Raw genomic sequence first — 12,579 nt, forward strand, 5'->3', positions numbered from 1 at the left:
AGGGTACAGCTTACGTGTGGAAGTGGGCACACTTTCCCCTGAATTAAAAATGTCAATTATTTTCATGTAAGGACGTCTTTTGCGATTAAATGCATTTTTTCTGCATTTGGCATTTTCTACTAAGAAGGTTTTTTTTTTTCCCTTCTAATTTCATTACATTCAAATGAATTGAAGGAGTGTTAAATGCTTTAATGATCAACTACTTCTATTAAAACATTTTGAATTACAGGATAAAAGGCAATTTAGTCAATAAAAAGTAACTAGCTGTACTGAACGACCGTGCTCCTTTGGTGAAAACGCTGGCAGCAACTCAATTGTTTAGCTCTCTCTAGAAAATCGATTATGAGGATGGAGGTTATGCCACGTTGCACTATGAATGTAAGTTAAATTCTACGTACATGAAGGTTTGCCATGAATGCAGTAGGACGGAGGAAGAGGAGGAAAGCATGCAGAGCATAAACCAGGGAAAGAAAGCTCTGGAGGACAAGTCTAAGAGAAAACAAGAGGCCGAGCTGACTGCAGAAACCGAGATGCCATCTCCAACAGTGACCCCACCACTGCCACTCTGAGTGGGAAGGAGAGGGTCGGAAATGGGGAGGACAGTCACTTTGCTCCGGCATTCCAAGACTCGGCTCAGTGCATGCAGAAACCTTCTCCACTACAATGAGTTATGTGTGTTTTTTGAGGAGCTGATTTGACAAGCACCTCTTACGTTTATTCGAGCCTGGTACAGGACGACTCCCGCCGAGTTGTTGGCAGTGCAGCGGTAGACGCCCCCGTCCCGGACCTGAGAGCTGGAGATGTTCAGGTAGCTGACCACATTCCCCTCGGACGTGATCATCTGGCTGATGCGGTGGCCGCCGCCCTTGAGAATCGGGTCGTCATCCAGGGTCCATGTGATCGTGGGCAGCGGCGTCCCCTTCACGTTGCACATGAGGGACACCGGTTCTGCCGGACTCACCACTTTTTCACTAAAGGCAGAAATAATTTTGGGAGTTCCATCTGCAGGAAGACAAATCATGGAAGGAAGTGGCGATACAAATAATTAAACGACTTCTAGGTACGTTTAATTAATGGTTAGGCGGTGGATGCAGGGATTCTCAAACGCGACTCAAAGGTCTGGTTTTACAGATGAAGCTAAGTCCCAATCAGAACAAAATTTCCTTTTCAAAATAAGTGAACACCCCATTTGCAACCTTTAATGACTCTCTTGTGTATTTCCTGATTGTCATAACAAGAAGCAAGATAATGCAACTCAGATGTTCATGTTAAAACAATGTCATCTGCCACCAGGTTTATAACTCAAAACTGGTATGTTCCCAGCCAAAGTTATAAATGTGGAAGAAATCCACAGCCCCACTGGTTACTTTAGCTTTCTAGTTCCCGCAAGTTAACTAGGCATGGCCTCCCAGGGAACTGTTTAGAGGAATAAAAGAAAGAGCTAAGAGACTGAGTATCTCATCTTTATCATTTTCTCATAAGAAATCACCTTTTATAGTTTTAATGGCAAGTCATAAACGTATGTGAATTTCCATGAAGGCTCTGAGGATGGGTAGATGCTAAATAAGGTTTGACTTCCAGCATGTATTAAATATCTCCAAAAGTATCTCCTGAAGCATGGCCATATAATTTATCATCCATCCTGAAATACTTTTGAGAATAAAATGGATACCAGGAACAATAACGCTAGGAGAACACGCACAACCCAAGACTGTCCCAGGCAAACGCGGAGCTCAGTCTTAGGGGAGTTTCCATAGGAATTTCCAACATTTTCGACAAAGATCAAATTTTTATATTCCATTATTTTTCTATCATTCATATATATATATATATATATATAAAATTTCCTCATACTGTCTGATAGTAATTACAAATGCATGTTTCTCTTATATATATATACATACATATGTATATGTGTGTGTGTGTATATATATATACATCTCCATTAAAAGAGATACATACACATTAGAGAAAAATGTATCAAAACTAATGGCCTAGCAGCCTCAGGCATATAAATCAACACTGTGACACGTTTTCCTAGGCGTTAAATGGGTCATTTTGACTTAACTGTGACCACATGCAGCAGGATTTCTGAGTCAGGTAATAAACCTTGCTGGAGGAGATATTAAAAACTTTGGAGCTAACTTTAACGGTTTATCAGTGATGAAAGACGAAGATTAAGAGAGTTTTTTTAAGCTTTTAATTATAAAAGTTACGTACATTCATTGTTGAAAAATTTGAAAGTACAGGTAAGCAAATGAAATGCAAAAAACAAAACTGAAGATGCCTCGCAGGCCTCATCATGGAAAGCTAAGTGTTGACGATTCCAAACACTCCTGAGGGGAGCAGCACCCATCGTCCCCAGACCTGAGGCCTGTTTCGGCAGCACTGAGCCAGGAGGCTTCCCTGCAGCTCTCTACCACCTTTTAATTCGCAAATCCCTGAACCTTAACTTCTTAATTCCACCTCTGCTTTGGGAGGCTGGAGAAGGCTTTCAAGCATGTTTGTTTTGTTTTTCCTCCCCAGAGGCATTCAGAAGTAGTGCCTATCAGGCCCCTTGGACTGCAAACACCTTTCCAATTGCTGGTGCTTCGGAGTGTTGAAGTTATTTTATTTGACCCTACAATTCAACATTTTTTTCCATGATGTGTTTAGCTGTAAATTCCTTTTCAGTGATTTTTACACTAAACACTAAAATCTCTAAGTCTTCTTTTAATATGTTTAGGAAAGCTTTCATCAGTTACTCTTTTTTTTAAAGATAAAGTTTACCTACAGTGAAATGTATAGCTCTTCAATGTGCAAATACTGGGTTTTGTTAAACACATACACTTGTGTAACCTCCGAAATACCTGATGAGAAGCCATCCATCAACTGTACTGATGGCCTCCTTTAAGTAGTGTTTTCCTCCCCCAGAATGATAAGATGTTCCATTTATCCCTGGTTTTTAGCTCTGTTGCGCCTGCATGTGGTTTTCTGTGTATTTATTCTTTTTGGGGTTTGCGGGGGTTCTGAGATCTGCAACTTTATTTTATACACCAAATTTGGGGAAATTGTGGCCATTGTATCTTTAAATATTTTTTCTCCCCCATTCTCTGTCTTCTATTTTGCTGAGCCTCTAATTATCTGCATGTCAGGACATCTGACAAATGTCCCATATGAATAAGGCTCTGTTCACCTTCTGTGCCATCTTCCTTCTCTCCGTGCTTCAAGTTGGAGACGTGATTTTAATGTCTTCAGTTTCATGGATGCTTTTTCCTTCCTTCTCCAGTCTTCCACTGAAGCCAATGCATTTTCACGTCTGCTGGCTCCTTTTAGTCCCCACTGCCCCGCTGGCCTTCCCGTCTGCTCACGCTTTACGCCCAGGTTCCTCTCTACGCTGTTGAGCAGACTTCAAGCAGCAGCTCTGAAAGCCTTGCTGGCTGGGTCCTTCCCAGGGTCTGTTCCTATTCTTCTTGGTCTCTGGTCACAGTAACCTATTTGTTTTTCATGCTTGGCTATTCTTATTGTAGACTTGGGTTCTCCTTCACATTTCTGCAGTTCATGTGTCAACCAAGTTTTTCAAGGAAGTTTATTTTCAGATTTTAGGATTCCCTACTGTTATTTCCTTCTTCCTGAAATCTCCACTCACCTCCCTCAGTTTGCAGGTAATCTGACAGCCCAGCCCTCTGTCCTTCTACACCTCAGTCCCACCAAAACTGCAGTTTTCTGCTTTTCTTTTTCTGTTTTAGATTCCCCACGCCCTCATCCCACCGGGACTGGAAACTCTCCTTAGGGGAAATGTGGTATCAGTGTAGAAATCACCTAATTTTCCCCCTTCTTTCAAGGATCAAATTCTTTCTGCCTGTTTGCTGGTGTCTCCCCAGTGTCTGCATACAAGTTTGCATTTCCCGAAGCTCATAATTTTCATCTTCTTGTAGGTTAGTCTGACACATGCTAATCTATCATCTCCAGAAATAGGTCCTTATTCTCTTTTATTATTTCATTTTCCAGATGTTCTGGCTTGATCTTGAACCTACAATTACTAGATCCCAGTTTCTTTAGACTTCCATCCAGCTTCCTTGTCCTCATAGGGAACATTCCCAGATTCTACATTACGTCAATGGCCACTCTTAGTTCCCGGTATTGTAAGAGTTTATCATCTGTGTAAATCCATAGCTACTATAGGAGGTCACGTCGGAGGATACTAGTTACACATCATTTTAAGGCAGTTACTAGATGTGTATTTGTAATTCCATTTCTGCTGTCTCTGGCTACATTAGCACCGTCATCTCTCAGAAAAGAAAAAATAAAATGAAGCTTCTTGTCCTGAATGGAAACTGACATACGACAAATAAATCCGTGCTCCTCTGTCCCCTCTTTCTATTCAAGTGACAGGCTGTTTTGGAGATGAAAGCAGACATTATTTTCCCAGTGAGATCTGTGTGTCAGAAATCTTTCTCGCTGTCACTCTCTGATAACCTGAACTCTTTCGACATCATTATGGATTATCAATATGCTTTTTAGGTCTCCCTCGTCACACGAGATGGTTGCCAAGGTAACCAGGCCTAGACAGGTAATCTCTCCCTTTTCTACAAAGAATCTAAAAATAGTGACTACGTGAGGACTACAGGGCATTGGCCCACTGGCTCTGTGCAAACTGATTACTTTCTGCACTTAATTACTATATGTGCACCACAGTGTCAGGCTTCTAATCTGAGTGCCATGCCTTCAGCTAATTTCACCTCTGCTTTAAAACACTCACTGTCTGCAAAGAAATGCTTGAATCAAAATAAGGATGCTATTCTAAGCTTGCTTCTTCTTAAAAATTGGCTAAGGTTAAAAAAGTAAGAAGAGAAATCTCCTCTTAGCATCAAGACATACTTTAACTTATTTTCATACAAAAATGAATTTCTCTTTTTCCCCCTTTAGGTTATATGAAAGTCATGTAATTATTTTAATCAGCTGATAACAGATGAATTTTAAATTATATATAAAGACACAATTTCCAACAGCACATGCAAATATACAGATAAATGCTAGTTCAATTATCTGATGATAAACATGTATCTCTCAAATGAATGTTACCTTGATAGCTTCTTTCCCTGGCTGATGATAGGCCTGAAGATGTAAGTTAAGAGAAGAAAACACGTAACATACCTAAACCCATGATGACACCCCCAGGGAATTCCTCAAAACTTCCAATCACCTACATCTGTGACAATTCGGACACAAACAGGGACAACCCTACAACCCAAATGCCATTTTTCACTCCACCGAGCACTGCACTGAAGTGCTGCTCTGCATTTTGCCTCTAAAGCTGTGTTTCTCAATGAGGGACATCTGGCAATGTCTAGGACATTTTTGGTTGTCACGACTGGAGGGTGGGTACTGCCAGCATCTGGTGAGCAGAGGCCAGAGACACTGCTAAACATCCTACGGTGCATGAAGCAGCCCCCAAGCCAAGCATCACTGACAGACCCTGGTCTAGAGAATAATGAACTGTCAACCCAACCGTGAGTCTCGAGTTTCTTAGGCCTATATCTTGACAGGTAACTTCAAACACGTGAGTAGGCAACATTTATGTTACTGAACTTTTATGTTAAACCACATTCCTTATGTTACTTCTACCCTGGACAAATTTCACTTCACCAGAATTTATTCTTTAATCTGCCCGATTTAGTTTGAAAAACTAGGGTAGAGTCATTAGCTGGTCAGATGGATGGAAACCTTAAAACTGAGTTATGAGCAATGCTTCACCCTTCACTCTTCCTTTTGGGTGCTCTGGGTTTGGGTTCTTTTTCAGCTGAACCCTGTAACAAGGCCCACTGACCTTCAAGGACCACCTGCACATAGTCTTGAGCGGACAGCTTATCCTTGCGCACAAAGCACTGGTACGCGCCCCCGTCACTTCTGACCATGTGATCCATTATAAGGTTTTCGTGGTTGATCCCTGTGATCCTCACATTTTTTCCAGGGTTGAGGATTTCACCGTTTCGGTACCAGGAGAGTTCCTGGTCCTCACTTCCTGTCACGCTGCAGGACAAGGAGACCTGGCTGCCCACGCTGCTTTTAACCTTCCTGGGGCTGATGGTAGCTTTCAGCGGCTCTGGAGTTTTTGGTAAAAGAAGAGAAAAAGGTAAAAAACATCACGTATGTAGAGACTGTTTCGACCACAGGGTGGACTTCTGACAAGACAAACGCATCGTGGCAAGCACACCTCATAATTTCGTATTTCAGTAGTATTTCATGGGGCACCATTTTGCTTGGGAACGCTCTCACTCCTATTTGTCTTTTTTTTTTTTTTTTTACTGGCCTTCTTTCTTTCTCTGTGTAGCGAATAGACTGCTGTTGGTCAAATCTCTTTCTCATCAAATCAATGTGAGTGTTAATCCACTGACAATGAGAAATGCAATGTGCTGGTTATCGGCAAGGACAGAAATATTTGAGTATTTCAATCCTATTTGCCTGGTCCCCCAATGTGACACTGATGGGTTTGCTCTGGGCTGTTCTCTCACACATATATACTCACTCACATCCCCTATGTGGCTTAACCAGGGTCCATGACACAGCTGTAAGAAAGCAGGCTGATATTATAATTTGCAACCATGAAACAGGATATTTTTCTTTAAAATGAAGCTAACTGCTTTGGACAGTGTTGTTAACTCTCATCCTTGACTTCTTATGTTTTCATTCAACAAACCCAATTCAATGCAGTAAGCATTTATTGAACATCTACTGTATGCCAAGGACGGGGTTAAACTCACAGGTGAGACAAAGATGAATAACTCTTGTATGCAGCTAGCATGTGTCATAAAGTTACCAAGTATCCCCTGTACATTATTTAAGTCAGTCTTCCCACAGTCCTGTGAGTTTTGTATTATCTCCATTTTACAGATGAAGAAATGGTTATTCAGAGAGATTAATTAATTTAACCAAATCCATTCAACATGTAGATGGCAAAAACCAGCTGTTTACCCCAATGGTTACTGACTTCTCATGTCACCACACTGTGAAGTCTTTAAGGAGCTCAGTCTTGTAAGTGGGTAAGACAAATATGAAAGCGAAGGATAGTAACCAAAAGGGTCCATGAGAGGTGTACAATCTGTGCAAGAGGATCAAAAGAAAGTCCTCAGACATCAAGGACGGACAGAGCCGAGGCCAGTGGGAGTGCAGAGCGCACGGCGTGCAGAGCAGGGACCGCATGAATTAGAGCACGAAGCAGAGCCATGTCTTAGGAAGAGCTCTGCATCAGTCTGGATGCAACACAGGGTCTCTGAAGGAGACCAGCGGGAGAAAAATGACAAAGGCAGTCTGGGACAATCCTGCAAAGGGCTTTGAGATTTTGGAATCAAATCAGAGGGAACTAAAGAAAGCTCTCCAGAATTTTTAGCAAGTTAGCACCATAGGCAAACACACTTTTAGGAGAATCGACTGATCATATTGCGTTGGACAGGTGAGAGTGGGGAAACTGGTCAGCAAAGGGGCAGTGCCGACGTCCAGTTGTGGCGCAGTTAAAACCTGACCTCGGACCGGGCAGAGGTGGAGAGCACAGCTGAGGAGCGCTGTGAGGCACAGCCTCTAGGTCGTGGCAGGATGTGGTTGCAGAAAGGAAAGTCTGAAAGGGGATCCAGGACTTAAAGCCTGCATCTGGAGGATTCGAGGGTGGGAGAGGTCTAGAACACCAAGAGCCATTTGCAAGGTGGAGACTGATGGTGGAGAACAGTTTGGGACATTGTTCTTCAGAAGTGCCAGCTAAACATCAGATATAAAATTGGGAGACATAGTCATTTGACACTCAACACGGAAGCTCAGGCTAAGCCCGCAAATTCAAGGCTGTTTTCAGAGGGGAGGAATTCGAAGCCCTAAAATAAAAGAGCACCAGAAGAAAAGAGAAGAGATAGAAGAGAAGGCGGTTCTGAATTTGGAACCCAAGAGCATGCTTTCCTCCTAGAGAAGAGACCAAACAAAGGAGCAATCAGAAGGGGGAGGGGGGACATGAGAGAATCATCTAGAACTTCGCTGGATGTGGCAGAAGAGTACAAAGATGAAAACAAGCACCGCCAGAAAGAAAACCTTTCCACTGATAACTCTTAAAATGTAGACAGTGATAAATGCTTTCAGAGAGAAAGCCACAGGATGCTCTGAGGGTTGAGCAGTAAATAGGAGGACAGTGGGGAACGTTTGGGGAAGGAGGCGTTGCATTTAACTTAGATGGGACATTTTAGACATTCAAGTACTTGAAAACCATCTTCCATATGGAGAGAGCAGCATGGCCTGCGATTAGAGAAGGAATGGGTTTATATGGGGAAAAGGAAGAAGTTAGATTTTGCGGGAATGGGTTTTTTTTGAAGTAAAACTCTGGGAAATATGACCCTACAGGTTTACATGAGATGCTTTCCATACTATCCTAAGTTATCAACTTCATTCAACAGAAACCGGGGAGCCATGAAAGGTGGTTCTGATCCTGCCTGTTGGAACACTTCTTCCTAGCCGCCCAGTGCTGCGCTGCTTCGCCTGCAAACCACAGAAATACAACCGTGCAGATGTTATCCTCTGGCTCCTTCTCATCCCACCCAGCCTGAGCTTGTCTGAACGACACTTGCAGGACTGAGCGTGGGCAGCACGTCCCAGGCAGGCACTGGGATACTTGCTCTGAATGTATTCACTTGGCTGGTGCTGTGCTTAAGCAGTCTATACCCCCGGTGACACTGACGAGTCAGTTCCACAAGAGGCAGAAGGCTGGAAAAAAGCCAGGGTAAGGAAATGCCTCCCTTTTCAATGCTAGACTCTGGTATTCAGTTTGCTTAGGTTAGTTCATCAGATTTTTACACATATGCACATAAATATATATGACATCATACTGGCAACTAAGAGGCATGTATTTTGACCTAAGTTCTGCGACTCATTTCTGGCCATGTGATCACTTTGATTTGGTTTCTAAGTAAGTAAAATTAAGCCTGTTTAGCCAGAGTCCTTCCTTCCAGTCCACCTTCGGCAGTCTTCTCAACACCCTCCTCAAGTCAGTCACTCCAAGTCAACTGGAGATGACACATATCCAGCATACTTGGCTAAATGATCAATAATATTGAGTCCAAGTCCAATATTTGGGTAATTATAGCCCTATATACAGCCCTATCTATAGCTAATAATGGCCCCACTTAGGAATTTAAAGTAGCGTCTGGAAACAGGCAAGGACAACTCCTTGGACCTGACTGCCATCGCTTATGTGGACAGCACAGTCCTGCCCCTCTTCCTACATCAATTTTTAGACAGGCTGACTGTCCTGAATTCAACAGCTCGGTACTGTCGTCTTCGAAATGTATCCTGCGTCTTAATGGAAATCTTGGATGTTTGGGATTAGACAGACCTGAAGTCACCCTAAGCTCCGAGTCTCCAGCCGTGTAACCTTGAGCAATTTGAGCCTCAATTTCTTCATCTGCAAAATGGGGCTGAGATGAGCCTCAACAGGACTGTTGTGAGGGTTCGTGGGGGCTGCAGAGAAAGCCCAGAGGTCGTTCTGAAGCAAGAGCTCCACCAGGGGCAACCAGCATCACCGCTGCAAGTTACCACCCAACTTACGTTTCACGTACAGGTGGCCTATCACCTTAGCAGTTCCGTATCTGTTGGACACTTCACACACATAGCTGCCCGAGTCTGAGGGACGAGTGTGCTCAATAAGCAGCCCCGTCACGGTCTTCTGGAACCTTCCAGAAAGTTCCAGGGGCATGTTGTCCTTCAGCCAGCGGTAATCTGGCTCAGGGTGCCCAAGCGCTTTGCAGGGCAACTCCACACGCTGCCCTGCCATGGCTTTGCGATGGTCAAACCCATCCAGTATGGATGGGGCTGAGTTCGCTGGGTCTGCAGAAGGGAAAAAAAAAAAAAATTCTTAGATATGATGCATGAGTTAAAGTAGTCATGCAGAATCATAGGGCTGTCTATATAATTCAAATTCCATGTATCAGACCAACTACTGATGCAGATCTTTCAGGTTTTAGATACCTATGAACAGAAAAAAAAAAGACCTATTCATGTAAATTTCTTCCCCTCAGAATTTGCAGAAAGTTGAAGCAGATGTATCACCAAAGGAGGTATACAAACGACGAATAAGCACATGGAAAGATGCTCAGTATCATTAGCCACTAGGGTAATGCAATGAAAAACACTATGACAGCTACCTCACACCTATAAAAAACACAAACAATAACAAGGGCTCGTGAGGATGCGGAGAAGAAACTGGAACCTTCACACACTGCTGATGGGAATATAAAATGGTGCAGCCACTTTGGACAAGAATTTGGCAGTTTCTTAAAATGTTAAGCTTCAGTTTACCTTAAGGGCCCAAAGCTCCACTCGTAGGTACCTACCCTAGACCTAAATGAAAACCTATGTCCACTCAAAGACTTGTTCACAAATGTTCATAGTGGGATTATTCATAACAGCCAAAAAGTGGAAATAGTCCAAAAGGCCACTATTTAGTGAATGGATAAGCAAAATGTGAATACACACACATACTACTCAGCATGCAAAAGAGTGAACCACTGACACATAGTACAACATGGATGGACCTCAAAAGATGATGTTTGGTGAAAGAAGCTAGATGCAGAGCCCCGTATTGTAGGATTTGATTTATATGAAACATGAAGAAAATGCAAATCTATAGAGACAGATGGTAGGTTAATAGTTGCCTAGAGCTGGGATTGAACTGACTGTTGCGAATGGGCAGCAGCAATCTTTCTGGCTGATAAAAATGTTCTAAAATTGGATTACAGCGATAGTTGCAAACTCTATACATTTACTAAAATCATTGAATAGTTTGTGTAAAATGAGTGAAGTGTATGTTTGGTAAACTGCATCTCAATAAAACTATTTTACAAGAAAAGAATGGGGCATTTCTTTTACATTTTATTTATTTATTTATATAAGGATTTTTATTTTTTGTTTAATTTGCTTTTATTTGATGATCACATTTATTGTACATTTTTATTTCTTGTTTATAATTGTCTCTTCATGCCAATAGCCTTTGGTTCTTTTTTTGTTTTCTGTTTTTTTTTTATTGAATTATAGTCATTTTACAATGTTGTGTCAAATTCCAGTGTAGAGCACAATTTTTCAGTTATACATGAACATACATGTATTCATCGTCACATGTTTTTTCGCTGTGAGCTACCACAAGATCTTGCATCTATTTCCCTGTGCTATACAGTATAATCTTGTTTATTTTTTAAATAGACAATGTAAGCAATGCTTGAGACATGCTCTCATGGGGATATGTGGTCAGACATAGAATTAGTACAACCACACAACACTGGATTTAATTTCCATGTTTTGTCTTCAAACTTTTAAGCTACACTTTCAAAAATTAGCTTTTATCATAAAAATTTGCAAACTCACACAGAAGTAGAGGAAATAATATAATGCATCCCATATATTTATCGGCCAGATGCAGCAGGAATCACAGCATGTTTAACTGTCGCCTGCGTCTCTGCAGTCTGTGCTTTTGGTGCTAACACGCTTGTCAAGTCATAGAATCTACGTTATTTTCTCATGAATCATTAGTATGTTTCTCTGATGGAAATTAGATTTTTCTTACATAACCACAATGTCAGTATCACACAAGAATAGTAATAACCTTTTGGTATCATCTATTATCTACTCCATACTCATTTTTTTCCTTATAAAAAGTCATATTTTTATTTTTACAACTCATCTAATTAAATCAGAATTGTTCTACAGTTAACATTTAGTTATGCCTCCTTTTTAAATGTTTTTCAGCTTTATTGAGGTATAACTGGCAAAAATTATATGCACTTAAGGTGTACAATGTGATGGCTTCATATAAATATAAATTTTGAAATGATCACCACAGTCAAGTTAATTAGCATCCACTATCTCACATAGTTACCTTTTTTTTTTCTTTTCATCCCCTGACCTCCCTCCCCTCTGACAGCCACCCATTTATTTTCTGTACTGATGAATCTGGTTGTTTTGTTATTCACTTGTTTTAGATTTCACATATAAGTGAAATCATACAATATTTGTCTTTGTCTGACTTTTTCATTTAGCATAATGCCCTCTATGTCCATCCATGTTGTCACAAATGGCAAGATTTCACTTTTTATGGCTGAATAATATTTCATTGTATATTTATATCACATCTTCTTTATCCATTCATCTATTGATGGACACTTAGGTTGCTTTCATATCTTGGCTAGTGGAAATAATGTTGCAATGAATATAGGGGCGCATATATCTTTTCAAATTAATGTTTCTGTTTTCTTCTGATAAATACTCAGACATGGAGATGCTGGATCATACGGCAGTTCTATTTTAAATTCTTTGAAAAATCTCCATACTCTTTTCTACGGTGGCTGTTCAGTGCATGATGGTTCCTATTTTCCACATTCTTGCCAACATTTGTCTTTTTGATAATAGCCACTCTGACAGGTAGGTGTGTAGTGATATCTCTTTGTGGTTTTCATTTGCATTTTCCTGATGACGAGTCTGCTGAGCATCTTTTTATGTGCCTGTTGGCCATCTGTATTACCTTCTTTGGAAAACTGTCTATTCAGTTCCTCCACCTATTTTTAATTGAGTTGTTTT

The 12,579-nt window shown here is 41.2% G+C and overlaps 1 protein-coding gene across 1 annotated transcript in view; it reads right to left on the bottom strand.

Moving 5' to 3' along the window:
• The window catches only part of DSCAM (DS cell adhesion molecule), a 664,041-nt gene that overhangs the window by 250,193 nt on the left and 401,269 nt on the right, over positions 1-12,579 (bottom strand). Inside the window, exons 6-8 of the mRNA XM_064477198.1 lie at positions 9,559-9,837; positions 5,810-6,085; positions 706-1,002 (exon numbers count right to left, since the gene is read on the bottom strand). Coding sequence (XP_064333268.1) covers positions 706-1,002; positions 5,810-6,085; positions 9,559-9,837 — 852 coding nt within the window. The remainder of the gene's footprint in view (positions 1-705; positions 1,003-5,809; positions 6,086-9,558; positions 9,838-12,579) is intronic.

This window comes from Camelus dromedarius, chromosome 2 (assembly GCF_036321535.1).
Source record: "Camelus dromedarius isolate mCamDro1 chromosome 2, mCamDro1.pat, whole genome shotgun sequence".
In the NCBI taxonomy this organism is placed as follows: domain Eukaryota; kingdom Metazoa; phylum Chordata; class Mammalia; order Artiodactyla; family Camelidae; genus Camelus; species Camelus dromedarius.